The sequence below is a fragment of the Nyctibius grandis genome, chromosome Z (assembly GCF_013368605.1).
Source record: "Nyctibius grandis isolate bNycGra1 chromosome Z, bNycGra1.pri, whole genome shotgun sequence".
In the NCBI taxonomy this organism is placed as follows: domain Eukaryota; kingdom Metazoa; phylum Chordata; class Aves; order Nyctibiiformes; family Nyctibiidae; genus Nyctibius; species Nyctibius grandis.
In genome coordinates, this window is record NC_090695.1 from 39,138,568 (window position 1) to 39,154,535 (window position 15,968).

General features: G+C 42.9%; 1 protein-coding gene across 1 annotated transcript in view; it reads left to right on the forward strand.

The window, feature by feature from the left end:
* ADAMTSL1 (ADAMTS like 1) overlaps positions 1–15,968 on the forward strand; it is a 518,348-nt gene that overhangs the window by 387,463 nt on the left and 114,917 nt on the right. Inside the window, 2 exon segments of the mRNA XM_068422922.1 lie at positions 14,137–14,248; positions 14,864–15,002. Of these exon segments, the coding sequence (XP_068279023.1) occupies positions 14,137–14,248; positions 14,864–15,002 (251 nt within the window).

The following is a 15,968-nucleotide window of genomic DNA, read 5'->3' on the forward strand; positions in this document are numbered from 1 at the left end:
GTTCCTGTAGGAGCTGAATTGTATAATTGCTAGATTTCTTGACTTTGTAATAGTCAGTGGTACATTCCTTGTGTGATAAATTCTTGGCAATCTTTTCACAAGATATGTAAATGGTAAAAATAATTCAGTAAAACAGCTGTCTTTTTTAAAAATAAAGTTGTTATCACAAAATGGGAGAAGAACTGGAGTTTTTCATGTTCTTAGTTTTTATATTCATAGTTTGAGAATTATAAATCTCCATTATAAACTTTTAATGTTTGAAAGGCAGAAGGTCTGGAAAAGATGCCAGCAAACTTAAATTCCACTTGAATTTTGTTCCTAAATTCTGAGGATTTCCCTGTTTTGATGTTTTTAATACAAAATTCTGATTCATGTGAATAGAAATGCCTTTTTCCTAAGAGAAGTGTCGTGTTTGATAATATCCTGGTGAAATTAAGGTCAGTTTCACTGCGAAATCTTTCTGGCTGACACCATGATCTACAGAACAGAGCAGTAATATCACATAGGGGAACTTGTCCTTTTTTGGCAGAGCTGCCACTGATCTGCTGTGTTGCCAAGGTCATTCACCTGTTTGTGTTAAGCCATCTCCTCTGTCAATATTGTCCGTTTAAGACACAAAATAGAGAAACTTGGAGTGACCGTTCCATGTCACACATCTGCACTCCTTTGAGCAGGATGAATCAATACTGTCAGATGGGGTCTACAGCTAATAATGTTGTCACTGGTTGACTATTTAAAGCAATCGGCACTGCAAATATGAACCACCTGAGTTATAGGCTTACTGAAACAGCCAATAGGGATTGCCAGGGAAGGGTCAGGGCTGGAAAAGCACAGCCTCTTAGGCTTTGTTTTACAGGCTGTGGTTTTTGCATAGGTAAGGCCCTAGCCCTGTGGCTCAGGTGTGAGGCAGCAAAGACCAGTGGGTTTAAAACAAGGTCTAGTGAGGCCTGCTGTCCAGGCTTGGGGCTGGTTTGGAGGAGAAACCACTGTTGGCCTAGATCTAGACTAGACTAGGTTTATATTGGTTTTCAATCCCTGGTATCAAGATGAAGGTTTGTTCATAAGGCCTGCATGGACCAACAGCTTTGCATCAGGGATGTATAGGGTTGGATCAGATAAATGTTTGTCTGGAGGCTGTCAGCGGTATTTGGATTAGGATTGGATTTGTATTGATGTTGTCTTTTGCAGTGCTAAGGCTGACAATCTTTGGTTAAGGGCTGCTGCCAGAAGAGACTGCCTGGCTATTTTTTTGTGTTTGTGGGTGGGGTTACTGCTGGCTTATTTAGAAATGGTGCGGACTGGGTTCCCTTGAGCAGAGTTACTGCTGAGATTAGGATTTTGGGCACCAATTGTCCAAAAAGTCATAAAATAGAGCTCAAAACTGGATGCTGAGTTACACAGAGCACTAAAGCTAGCTGGACAATTCGTACCTCAGTTGTAATCTGGCACTGGCAGAAACTGCTGGTGAGAGAAATGCATTTGATTAGAGCCCAGGTTAACAAAAGACAAGAAGGCTGAGGTTTAGCCTAGACTTCAAAGGACTTGCAAGGGCATGCAGGAGATAATGCATGTACAGGCAGCCAGATGGCAGAGTGGTTGATGTGCCTTGTCAGGCTAGGACCAGAACCGGATTAAATAACCACTTTTGAACCAGGAGCATACAGTGATTTACCTTGTGGAATGAAATACGAAATTACTTCAATACTCTCTTTAGAGCAGAGGCCAAAAGATGCAAATCTGCTCTAGCAGGAAGGACGTAATGTTTATGGCTGACTTATTTGTGGATTTTAGAGATATTACCCTATGAGGATTTGGGGTGATGACAGTAAGGGTCTTCTGTGTAATTTAGTTCTGATGCTGGCAAAGGTTTCCAGAGGAGATTATGCCTCATACTTGGGAGAAGGCTGCAAGTCAGGTAGGAAGTGGTAAGGATCTAGTCTTGGAAGCACTGGTAGATCAGGGTTAGGATGGTGCTGCTGGGAGTAGAAGAGCTAGAATTAAGTCTGAGCACACAGAAATAGTAAGAGTTAAAGTTTAGTTATGACTCAGTCAAGTTTTGCGTTATTAAGGTCAAATGACTGAAGCACTTAATCTAGAATAGATCATTGGAATATAGTCCCTTCATCATAAAACAATACTACCTCTTGAGATATATGTCTTCCTGAGGTCACTTCTGTAGAGTGCAGATTGGACTTAGCTGGAAGCAATTCTGTAACATGGTCTGTATCGCTGGCTCTTATCAACCTATGTTTGCATGCAATACTTTTTTTTTAGCAATACTCATAAAAATCACCCATTCTGATTTCCTGATTTCTAAAAAATATACAGTTGTTGTAATAATTTCTAGGTCAAGCTCACAAGTAATGCTCAGCCTGAAAAGAGACCTAATCGTTATTTATCTTGACCAGGTTTTGTGACAAGTTTAGAAAAATTCTGCCCTTTTTCTCCTATTTTGGCAAATGTGGTACAATTTATGGAATGTCATGTAGCAGCCGTTTTGAAAACAACATACAGATTCTATTTCATATCTACCTTTTTTTTTCTGTGCAATATAAATTATTTCAATTAATAATACTTAGAACACGATCATTCTCCTAATCGACATATTCCATCTATAAGTACGTTGGAACTGCCATACTAGGTCAAGCAAAAAGTCTGCTTCACTCAGGTTTCTGATTCAGAGAGGAACTGGCTTCACATACTGAAAGAAAGAGTACAAGAAACGATTAAGGTAACTCTCCTTCTTGACCCTAACATTGCATTTGGACTGTTATGTCTAATGACTCAAACGAGCCAGTCTTCAGGAATTTCTATAGGCCCTTGTGCAATATTTGCCCTTTTGACAACATTTATCTCATGGGATGAGTTCCGCAATGAACTCATTAACACTCCACTGTGTTAAATAAGGAATACATCTCATTTTTAAACCCTTGGTGCAGTATTTTTATTGGTTGCTTCTGGTTTTCCCACTCTGAGAAACAGGCAATTATTACTACTGTTGGCGCCCTTTCTTTGTTACTTCTATATTTGAGACCTTTGTCATCATCATTTGCCTCTTTCTTATTGTCCTACTCTATTTAATCTTTACTTTTATCAAAGATAATCCATACAAGGGTTATCCTCGTTTCCTTTCTCTGTCCTTTTTCTAGTTCCACTGTGGTTATATTCATAATTTTTTATAATATGCATAAATATGTAATTAGTGACTGGTATTTACATATATAAATGTACATTTTGGAAATACCCATTTCCTATAAATAAATGTGTAGTTTAATAAAATGTAATAAAATTATTTAATATTTATCTAGTAAAAATTGATTAATTATGTATAAATATATATGTTGAGAAAGAGCAAACTACACATAATGATCAGGACACAAATGTATTCTACTTGGCTGTGTAATGTTTTCTTCTTTTTCCTTCCTCACCATAATATTCTGTTGATCTTAACTGTTGCTGCACACTGAGCTGATTGAAATATTCAGAGGAATGCCTATGACAACCCTACTACCATTCTGAATAGTGATAGCTAATGTGGAAGACATTTTCATATATAATTAGTATATATATTCTTTTTCTCCAATAAGCATTATTTCTTTTTTACTGAACTTTAAATTAGTCTGCCAAAGCTTCGAGTGCTTTCACAGACAGTTTCATTTTTAGCTACCATTCAAAATTTTTTTCATTAGCAAATTTTGTTTGCTCATGGTTGACCCTTTATCCTGTTCATCTGGGGGTCTGGCTAGTGCTTATGCCCTAGCACACATCCCTGAGGGATTCCACAGGTCCTTAGTCCATTGCAAGAATAGGTTATATGACTGTTCTCTGTTACCCAGTCACCAGTCCATGGGAGGATCTTCTTAACTTATGTGAACTTTGTGTACAACCTTCAGTGAGAGACCTAGAAGAAAACTGGTACCTAAGCTCCCTTTATCAGTGTCCCTCATGAATCTTTGGCAAAGCAAACCACAATACATGGAAAGCATCACCCTTCTCAGGGACTTATCTTTGAGTTCTGTTCTTTATTTTCAGACTATCTACTGACCCCTTAACAGAGGTGGAGATTATTGGTCTGCAGTTCCATGAATTACTCATGAAGCCCTTTCTAAAAAAATGTTACAATTTTCTGTCTATTTTCTGGTGGTTTAAACAATAGCTTGTTCATGAAAACAGGCTAAATGTGATCATGTGTGATTTGCATTCCTGTGCTCTTCAGAGAGTACATGATTTGAAACTACTGGGTGGATGCTCTTTGGATCTGGAGATGTGTTACCATTAATCTTATATACTTCTTTAAAATACTGCTGACCTGAAATCTATTGTCAGGTTTTAATTTGAGGCAATAGAAACACTTTCTTAGTCATGTTATTTTCTATTCCTCTGACAAACTGTTCCTTGTAATTTTTCCTTTTCTTTTTCTGTAACTTTTTTCTGGTATCCTGTGTAAATTCCCCAAGTCTATCTATTTCAAAAATCAGCCAGTTTTAAGTACTATGAAGCTTTGGTGCCAGCCTTGTTCAGTTTTCATCATTTTAACATTTTCCTTTTTTTTGTGGCAAACATTGCCTTTTTACTTTGTTAATTTCATTTTTATACAGTATCTATCACAATAGGTTCCTACTTTTTTACATTAATTTCTTAGGTATTGCCATGATTAAAGTAAGGTTAAAAATATTCTGCAGTGTGGATTAAGGCGGCTTGCTCAAAGGTGAATTCTCTTACCCTGAGAGCATGTTGTTGGTGGTGAAATGGCCTTTCTATAGATAAGTGGGATGTTATGGGTGGTATCCACAGAAGAGATGCAGCAGGGCTGGTTTTGGCATATTTGGGGTTGCCCTTGGTTCTCTGGAATAACTTTAGTCTTCTCATTTGAGAAGCTTCTGCTTTTGTTGCACTTAGTAGTGGATTCTGTACAGATTATCATAACTGTTATAGCTGATAAAGCAGGCTCTGTTGCTGCCAGCTGTCCTAGCCAGTCCATTGCACTGGTTTGCTATTTTGTTCTTCTGTTGGGGAGAGTAATGGATTTTGAGAAAGGATTTGAACCTTCTAGCTTTCTGTTTCGGCTTCGTGAGAGGTTTAGTCTAAAGGCTTTTTAACAGTCATCCTAATCACCTGAAGGAACACAGCTTAATCCAAGATTGGAGCATGGTGAGCAGAGCACGGTGAGCAAGTTCAATTCAGAGATGCTTTGTAAAGCATGTAAATTGGTGATAATGTAATTTCACAGTGATTTTTCTGGCTGATTTAGAGACTGAATTGAGAAGCAACAGAGGGAGCTGTCTTCCATATAAAGACAACCCCAAAAACAAGCTGATCCAACACTGTACTATCACAATCAAGGGACAGGAATGCAGAAGTGGACAGTAGACATGTTCCCTGGAGCTCAAAGGCAGAGGTCTTTTCGTCATTCCAAGGGAATTAAAAGGCAAGCTCAGAGGAAGCATGGTGTTGTCCTGTGTTAGTATCCTTGAAAGCCTTCAGCATCTCTCATGATTTGCATTTTTTGTCCTTTTTATGTTATTTTAAACAAGTTTGTAAAATTATTTTCCCATGACAATGTCTCGCTCCTATTTCTGCTTCATGAACAAGTTATGAACAGCATAATAAGTCTCTTGCACATCCTCCTTTTTCAGTGTAAGGTATCACTACATACAAACAGGAATATTAAAGCACTCTAAGTAGACAAAGGAAAGCATCATACAAAACCTTTGTTTTCACTGACATGGAAAGCACAAAATTACATGTGCCACATAAGGATAGTTCTTCACACTCTCATCCCCAGTGTCTTTGTACGTTACTTAGAAGACTTTGCCATTGAACTTCTCATTAATAAATCAAACCCATTGATTTGGAATTTGGCACTTGCAGAAAGCATTTGTAATAATAATGTGGAAAAATCCATTAGAACTTTTTCAATAAGCATGGTGCATGGAGCTAGATCACAATATGCCAGGTCAAATTTCATAAGAAAAAAGGTGATATGCAATAATAATTCCCTTTCCCTGTCCCCAGTCTGGGACACACACATATACGTAAGAAAGAAATGGTGTCTTTCCTCCTCCCCCAACACACACAATTTCATAAAATGAGAACATCTCATTGAATACACTTTTCATTGTTTAACCTAAAATTAACATTGATAATTGCATGGTTATCACAGCTGGTTGTAAACTGCTGATTAAATTTCTCAATGCCCTGAGTAAACTTAGTGCAGTTTCGTAGGCTAGGCCATGTGTTCTTCAGTGAACATAAACAAACCGTTCAGGCCTGTGCTACCAAAATCAGGCATGAAAGGGTTGTGCTTTGAGAGACTTTCCATGTTTGTTTAGGTTTTTTAATGTGAGTTAATCAAATTTGGCGGCTATAGGAGAAACAACACAATACAAAGGTGAAGTCAGATATTGCAGTCTCTTGGTCACGGGACAGATCAGAATAATTCAAAAAGATTATGCTGCTTTTGTATTCAAATTATGAGGTCTATTGTTTTCATTCACCTTTCTGTGGATATCTCCAAAATCAATAATGCATTTTATCAATTCCAAACTTGACCTGAGCAGCAGCTTGTGCCTCTGTTGTATCATCCCAGGCAGCCATTTACAAAATCAATTTAAAAAAGTAGGGTACAAGTGACGATCTTTTTTCAAGGTCTTTCTACAAGAAAAAAGATATCTTTGTTGCTAGTGACTGGAGGCCAGACAGTTAATTGATGGTGGATAATTCGAGGACTCTAATTTTAACCAACTCTTTATAAGACTGGTGATATCATATTGGGTATTACAAAGTGGTGAGGACTGCTCTGATGTTCGGAATGCTCCAAACTCCCCTGAAACATAAAGGAAGCTGAGGATGATCTTTAGGGGGTTGCAATGCACAAATACAGGGCCAAATGGTCTGAAAGATCTGAGTACTTCTGCTGTCTGTTATTAATAAATTTAGATAGGCTTTTATTTGTAAACATAATGAACAATTGCCATTTTTTCTGGTTCATTGCCCTAAGGATGCAAAACTCACTGTTAGTTAGAGGACTAACTAAAGATTCTCAAGTACCAGCCATCTCTTTTTGAAGCTCTGTCATTTCTCATAGCTAGCAGAGTGTTGCAAATACTGCAAGGGTAAAAAATTTCACCATACTCCAGAGCCGAGTATTTCAATGTGTGGAAGTTGGCCCTGTGCAGCAAAACCAGGACATTTCTTAAAGCATTTAGCTGTCAAGTCTCACTTTGATTTTTGCAAGGCTCATGCAGCCGCTGATGTTTTCTCCTGGGTCAAGATCTTAGCTTTAACAAACTGTCAAACAAAATCAAAAAGAAATTTTTGCCATGTGGAATCACTATGTACTGTTCCTCTTCTGCTTACAGTACTCCTTAAAAAAGAAATGATACTGTGCCTGCTTCTTTCATTTTCTTGTTTTGTATCATTTTAGCTTATGGCTATGGCTCATTGGAATTCTTTCCCACCTGTGTTGCTATCATGGCTGTATGAGTGAATTACACATTAGGCTCGAAAAGATGTAAATCTGTCGAAACAGATAATTCTGCAGACATGCAGGAATAGTCTTCAGGAAGAGGAACTCTTCCGTCTTTGTGGTTTTTTTTTTTAATGTTAACTCTTTTTCCTCCCCTTCCTTTTATAGTAGGCTCTGTGTGAGCTCTTGGTCTGTTCTTCGTGATTCACTGAAGACCATACTGCTGAGTAGGTCTTCTGAGTTTAAGAACCACTGATGATCCTTAAAAAACAAAGAGTAAGAACATAATTCTCCCCAGTGAATGCTTTTTCTGCACATTCAGATCAGAGACCTCCCCAAATGGCTTCCAGCACAATAGAACATTTTTCCCAGGAGTGTATGAGGCTTTCATGAGCCCAGAAGAACCCTTCTGAAGTGTATGATTAATACATCAACCCTGCACAAGGAATAAGATATCCTATTTCTGACACACAGACTCAGATGATACTAATCCATGCAAAAGGCCTCCCATTTGCTGAAGAAGCTGTATTGCTACAGCTGTATTTTTTTTTACTGTTGGGAATTTACATCACTTGAGGTTAGTGCGGGGGCGAGGGCGACATCGGGCTTAACCGGGCGGTTTTTCGTGCTCTGGGCCCCCCCTGAGCCCCCCGCGAGCATCAGCCCCGAGCTGCTTCCCTCTGACCCCGGACCCGGACCCGGAGGTTCCCGGCAACGAATCAGGAGAGGAGGGGGCGTAGCCGGAGGCACCGCGGGCGATTTAAACGCTCCACCCCCTGTTATCGTTGATAAAGAGCCCCCTGGAGGGCAGGGACTAGTCCCTGGCCAGAAGGGAGAGACTCAGCAGTGCCTGGGTGAGTCAGCAGTGACTGGATGTGTCCCAGGGCGGGAGAGGCTGCAGTTGTTTGCAGCTCGTTGGGGAGGGCACTGACTCCCTCCCAGTGCACAAGGCGAGGAAGGTGCCAAGGAGCTGTGAACCAGGGGTGGCACCAACAGGTATTTCCCAGTTCAGTGAAAGAACAATGGTATCTACCCGGTGGAAGAAGACCAAAATGGATGTGGGAACCCAGACAGAGCTCCCACGGAAGGAGGCGATGGTGCAGGTTGCCGGCTGCAGGGAATGCTACAGCGTCTCTGTGGTGTCAGGGGGCTGTGTGCGCTGTGAGCAAGTAGATGATCTGCTCGGCCGAGCGGCACAGCTGCAAAGCCAGGCTGAAAGGCTTCAAGCCGAAGTAGAAAGGCTTAGGAGCATTCGGGAGGCTGAAATGGAGATAGACTGGTGGAGCCAGGCTCTGCCCTCCCTGCAACAAAAATGGGAGCACCTGCCGGAGAGCTCCCAGGATCGAGGGACCCCTGTACTCTGCCCTTCTCAGGTGGAAAACAATAACCTAGAGGAGAAGAGTGAGTGGAGACAAGTCTATGGCGGTGGCAAAAGGCGAGTGCCCTCCTTGCCTACCTTGCCTCCACAGGTGCCTCTGAGCAATAGATATGAAGCCCTAGTGGAATACAGCCGGTCCAATGGGGATGTGGTGGAGAGGCAACCTATATCAGAGGTCCCACCACAGTCAGAAAAACCTGACGGGCGTATAGCTACCTCCTCCACAAGGAAGAAGAGAAGAGTTTTAGTGGTTGGAGACTCCTTTCTAAAGGGATCTGAGGGCCCAATATGCAGAGCTGACCCCCATCACAGGGAGGTCTGCAGCCTGCCTGGAGCCCGAATCAGGGATATCACCAGGCAACTCCCCAACCTGGTGAAGGCCACAGACTACTACCCCCTGCTGATCTTCCAGACAGGTGGGGAAGAAGCTGCATCCCGTAGTCTGAGGGGGATGAAGAAAGACTACAAGGCCCTAGGACGGTTGGTGAAAGAGTCTGGGGCGCAAGTTGTTTTCTCCTCCCTCCTTCCATTTTCAGGTGATGATGTGGGATGGAACAGTAGGATTCTCTCTATTAACGCCTGGCTACGAGACTGGTGCTACAGGCAGGGCTTTGGGTTCTTTGATAATGGCTGGTTTTATAAGGCAACAGGCGTGACAGTGATACATGGGAAAGGTTTATGTCGTAGGGGCAAAAGGGTTCTGGGACAGGAATTAGCAGGGCTCATTCGGAGAGCTTTAAATTAGATTCGAAGGGGGATGGGGTGGTAGCTGGGCTTGCACCACTGGGGCAATGCTCTAGTGTTGAGGTAGACCAGGAGGCCCCCCATCCCCCTGGGGTGAAGTCAGGGGGTGAATCTGGGATGAAATCGGTGTGCCCAGCTCGCTCCCTGAAATGCCTGTACACCAATGCACGCAGCATGGGGAATAAGCAGGAGGAGTTGGAAATCCGTGTTCGGTCGGGGGGCTATGATCTAGTGGCAATTACACAGACTTGGTGGGACGCCTCGCATGACTGGAATGTGGTCATGGATGGCTATGTCCTGTTCAGGAAAGACAGGCCGCTAAGGAGAGGTGGTGGAGTTGCTCTTTATGTGAGTGAGCAGCTAGAATGTATTGAGTTCTGTCCAGAGGCAGATCAGGAGCGAGTTGAGAGTTTGTGGGTGCGAATTAAGGGGCAGGCTGGCAGGGGTGATACTGTTGTGGGTGTCTATTACAGGCCACCAGATCAGGATGAGGAGGGTGATGAGGCCTTCTACAGGCAGCTGAGAGCAGTCTCTCAATTACAGGGCCTGGTTGTCATGGGGGATTTCAACTACCCTGATATTTGCTGGGAGGCCTACTCAGCCAGCCATCCCCAGTCCAGGAGGTTCCTCCAGTGCATTGATGATAACTTTCTGATGCAAATGGTGGATGAGCCAACTAGGAGAGGACCACTGCTGGATCTGATCCTCACTAACAAGGAGGGTCTGGTTGAAGAGGTGAAGGTTGAGGGCAGCCTTGGTTGTAGCGACCATGAGATGGTAGAGTTCAGGATCTCATGTGGCAGGAACAGAATAGCTAGCAGAATCACAACCCTGAACTTCAGTAGGGCCAACTTTGGCCTTTTCAAGCAATTGCTAGGGGAAATCCCATGGGACAGGGTACTAGAAGGTAAGGGGGCCCAAGATAGTTGGTTAGCGTTCAAGGACTGCTTCTTCCGAGCTCAAGATCAGAGCATCCCAACAAGTAGGAAGTCAAGGAAGGGGACCAAGAGACCTGCATGGTTGAACAGGGAACTGCTGGGCAAACTCAAGTGGAAGAAGAAGGTGTACAGATCATGGAAGGAGGGGCTGGCCACTTGGGAGGAATATAAGTCTGTTGTCAGAGGATGTAGGGAGGCAACTAGGAAAGGTAAGGCCTCCTTGGAATTAAACCTTGCAAGAGAGGTCAAGGACAACAGAAAGGGCTTCTTCAAATACATTGCAGGTAAAGCCAACACTAGAGGCAATGTAGGCCCACTGATGAATGAGGTGGGGGTCCTGGAGACAGAGGATAAAAAGAAGGCGGAGTTACTGAATGCCTTCTTTGCCTCTGTCTATACTGCTGGAGGCTGTCCTGAGGAGCCCTGGACACCTGCGGCCTCAGAAGAAGTCAAGATAGAGGAGGAATCTGTCTTGGTTGATGAGGGCTGGGTCAGGGACCAATTAAGCAACCTGGACGTCCATAAATCCATGGGCCCTGATGGGATGCACCCGCGGGTGCTGAGGGAGCTGGCGGAAGTCATTGCTAGGCCACTCTCCATCATCTTTGCTAAGTCGTGGGCAACGGGAGAGGTGCCTGAGGACTGGAGGAAAGCGAATGTCACTCCAGTCTTCAAAAAGGGCAGGAAGGAGGACCCGGGTAACTATAGACCGGTCAGCCTCACCTCCATCCCCGGAAAGGTGATGGAGCAACTTGTCCTTGGTGCTGTCTCTAGGCACATCAAGGATAGGGGGATCATTAGGGGCACTCAGCATGGCTTCACCAAGGGGAAGTCTTGCTCAACCAACTTGATAGCCTTTTATGAGGATGTTACACGGTGGATAGATGATGGTAAAGCTGTGGATGTGGTCTATCTCGATTTCAGTAAAGCGTTTGACACGGTCTCCCACAGCATCCTTGCAGCTAAACTGAGGAAGTGTGGTCTGGATGATCGGGTAGTGAGGTGGATTGTAAACTGGCTGAAGGAAAGAAGCCAGAGAGTAGTGGTCAGCGGGACAGAGTCCAGTTGGAGGTCTGTGTCTAGCGGAGTTCCGCAAGGGTCGGTTCTGGGACCAGTTCTATTCAATATATTCATTAATGACTTGGATGAGGGATTAGAGTGCGCTGTCAGCAAGTTCGCTGATGACAGAACTGGGAGGAGTGGCTGACACACCGGAAGGCTGCGCAGCCATTCAGAGAGACCTGGACAGGCTGGAGAGTTGGGCGGGGAGAAATTTAATGAAATATAACAAGGGCAAGTGTAGAGTCCTGCATCTGGGCAAGAACAACCCCATGTACCAGTACAAGTTGGGGACAGAGCTGTTGGAGACCAGCGTAGGGGAAAGGGAGCTGGGGGTCCTAGTGGACAACAGGATGACCATGAGCCAGCAGTGTGCCCTTGTGGCCAAGAAGGCCAATGGCATCCTGGGGTGTATTAGAAGGGGTGTGGTTAGCAGGTCGAGAGAGGTTCTCCTCCCCCTCTACTCTGCCCTGGTGAGGCCGCATCTGGAGTATTGTGTCCAGTTCTGGGCCCCTCAGTTCAAGAAGGACAGGGAACTGCTAGAGAGAGTCCAGCGCAGAGCCACGAAGATGATTAAGGGAGTGGAACATCTCCCTTATGAGGAGAGGCTGAGGGAGCTGGGTCTCTTTAGCTTAGAGAAGAGGAGACTGAGGGGTGACCTCATTAATGTTTATAAATATGTAAAGGGCAAGTGTCATGAGGATGGAGCCAGGCTCTTCTCAGTGACATCCCTTGACAGGACAAGGGGCAATGGGTGCAAGCTGGAGCACAGGAGGTTCCACTTAAATTTGAGGAAAAACTTCTTTACTGTAAGGGTGACTGAACACTGGAACAGGCTGCCCAGAGAGGTTGTGGAGTCTCCTTCTCTGGAGACATTCAAAACCCGCCTGGACGCGTTCCTGTGTGATATGGTCTAGGCAATCCTGCCCCGGCAGGGGGATTGGACTAGATGATCTTTTGAGGTCCCTTCCAATCCCTAACATTCTGTGATTCTGTGATTCTGTGATTCTGTGATTCTGTGATCACTGTTTATTCTAATTAGAAAAGGGCAGCCTTAGGCTCGGTGGACCAGATCTCTTACAGCCATCAACATACCCTGCAGTATTTTTGCCTTCCTTCTTCTTTTCAAGATATGCTTTGATTTGTAATCATGTTTCTGTCCATCTACAGGGGAAAACAAAACAAACAACCCAGATTACACTGTTCAGCTCAGTTTGTCATTTTTTTGCTTCTGTTTCACAGTCTAATCTTTGACGGTGTCTCTTGGTATTTGGAAAGAGAAAAAAGGAAAGGCACATTGAAAAATGGTGTTTCCAAAACAGGGCAACTTGTTCAAAATGTGATAAAAGAAAAAGAAGTCAATGCTGAAACATTTTAAGCTGTCTGAAAAATAAAAGAACAGGGAGGATTGCTCCTGAGAGCAGGAGTACTGACCTGGAGAAAGGTCCATCTTTTCTGGTTGTGATGTGGCAGTTTTGTCTCCTGCGATAGCATCATGCCACTGATGCAGAGATGCCCAAGGAACACTGGTACATTACGTCCTAGGAAAAATAATCAACCAGGAGAGGCTTGTAGTAGCAGCATTGTTGCTTTTCCCTTGCCAGCTGTTCATCAAAGGCTTAGAGGTAAAGACAAGGGATGCCCTGCAGTGATTTGGAAGTCCCCATAACTGTATTAATCAGCACAGCTGTCAAACAGGAAGGATTTTTTCCTGGGCCAGGTGAAAGTGGTGCTGCTTTAACTGTGTGAAGGTCTCTTTTCTTATTGCAGTCCTTGTCCTACAAACTCTTTTTTATATGGGAAATCCATTCAGCACACACAATACTAGAAGCATAGTGAAGCTCAGGTGGCTTAAAAGTTGGCAGTACTTGTAGGATCAAAAGAGTGTTTTACAAACATGCACTTAGTTCCAGTCAAGAGTCCACGTCGATAGGTGAAAGGAGCATTTTTTCAGCCAAAATAAAGTAAGCAGAAGGATGGCCTTATAATAATCACAGTACCGTAAAGAGGAACGAAAAACAGACCTCACCTCAAAAAACAAAAAAATCTTTAATTAGAATTTTTATACTTTTGTATTTCTCACAGCACAGCCTCCCATTTTTTACTCTGAACTATCTAATATAGTATACATGATCTGAGAAGGGGTTTGGGAAATATTAAAGATCTAAAATACATGTCAATGTGGTAGGGACAGCAGGTAGTAGTAGGTGATCTTCTGACTGAATAAAGATCAGTCCGTGTCCTCTGTCCCCATAAAATTATTCAGTAGCACTAACTATGCATTTACCATGCATTCATTATTTCAGAACATGGTCTCGGAATAGTCAGAAATGCCATTGACAATACCTGGAAATTTATTTGCTGTGTTTTGCAGCCAAGATTTTGTCACCAACCTATACTCTGTTTTGTGCATTTCATTTTCCTATTGCAAAATATCTCTGGTATTTCATGTAGCTGCAAAATGTCTCAAAGCTGCAAGGTGCATGTGGCAGAATGCTTCTTCCCAGTATTTATGTCAGGTTCACTCTTTGGCGTTACATCTTTTTCAGATCCGCTATGCTGGTGCTGCTGACAGTTCAGTTCAGTTTATCTTCTATCAGCCTATCATTCACAGATGGAGGGAAACTGATTTTTTTCCTTGTTCAGCATCCTGTGGAGGAGGTAATGAGTTACTACTGTATTCCAGAAATAGTCATCTGCATACAGGATCAGTCCTAGCTGCTGCACTGAGATCTGGACCTTTAAAATGGGCAAAATCTGAAAATTAAAGCAGTTACATCTAAATGGGGGAGGGATGTAGCAACAGTGTTAGTAGCCTGTAGATTTTTTAGCATCATACCAGGCTCTGTACATAGAGTGCATTTTGATATCCACGTGACTGCATTTAATGCCACAGCTGTCAAACATAAGGGCTGGTGGGATTTGGGCCCACTTTGGAATCACAAGTGGAATCTCCATTTGCCCCTGTCCCCACCAGAAGCTTTACCCTCTGAACTGAAACTGAGTGTATGAGTCTTGGCGACCAAGAAACCTCGGCCTTTGGTTTTTCTTTTTGGTCTAGGCTTCTGAGTTTTTATTTGACCATATTGGTTAACTTTTGTTTCCTACTACATGTTATTTAAGTTGTTTTCAATCTGGTCTGTAAAACAGCAGCTGTTACGTCCAACAGCGCTGATATTTTCAGTTTGCTTTTTACAAACCAGAACTTAGATGCACTTCAGAGAGACATAAGAAGAACACCACATCACATATTATTTCTTCCACTGTGTATTGCAGGTTATCAGCTGACATCCGCTGAGTGTTTTGATCTGAGAAGCAACCGGGTAGTAGCAGATCAATACTGTCACTATTATCCTGAAAATACCAAGCCAAAGCCAAAACTTCAAGAGTGTAATCTGGATCCTTGTCCTGCAAGGTCAGTCACCTCTAATTTTAAAAAAAGACTGGTCTCTAAAAGGGTAAAATGAAGTAGGAAAATATTCTGTTTCTATTGCTTAGAGTGTCATTTAGCCTATGTCCTTCTCATCCTGAGGATGTACTGTGTAGAAAAAGACTTCTGTTAGCACCTCCTCATTCCAAGGACTGACTTGAAATGGTTGTTTCTTCCCCTCAGATTGTGTTTTGCCTCATTAAATGTTGTAAAGTGTGAGAAAACAAATTTTCCATAATACCATCTCGTAATCAACACGTTTCCTAAGTATTAGTGAGATGGGAAAAATTCTCTTGGGCAAAAAATTTTGTTGGAAAATGGTTGTCATCACAATTAGAGGCATTGTTTTTATGCTTTTTTACATTTTCTCCTTAATAAAAAGCTTACGTGCAGTCACGGCAGCTTGTAAGAATGTAACATGGGAATTTGTTCTAATTGTCAATACCCTTTGGCCCACACAAAACACTCCTCTCTGCTCTCCTGCCAAGCATTCCTCCTCAGAAGACTAATAGTAAAAATAGTAAGATCACAGGAGTCAGATTCCCATGTATAAGAAAAGGAACAAAACCACAAAAAGGACCAGTCCTTTGTTGCACTGATTCCCCTGAACTTCAGTGGAAGTCGGTATGCAGCTGCTCATGAGCAGCAAGCATTTATTTGCGTAATCTAAACCTTTTGGTCCTCTTGCCTGGCTTTGCTAAAAGGTGGTTAAGCGCATCCCAGCAGGCATGCATGCAAGGATGCCTTAAAGCCATTTATTTACCTGTTCCTTTCCCTCTAGACTAGTTTTGTGCCAAGTTTGATAAAGTGAGTTCAAGCAAGTGTCACCTAAAAAGTTGCTATGGCCCTTCAGATTGCTGGATGTTGCCATAGAAAAAAAGACATCCTAGCCAGGAGAGGAAGGATGCTTTAGGAACCTATGGGACTATGTATCCACCCGGCTGAGGATGA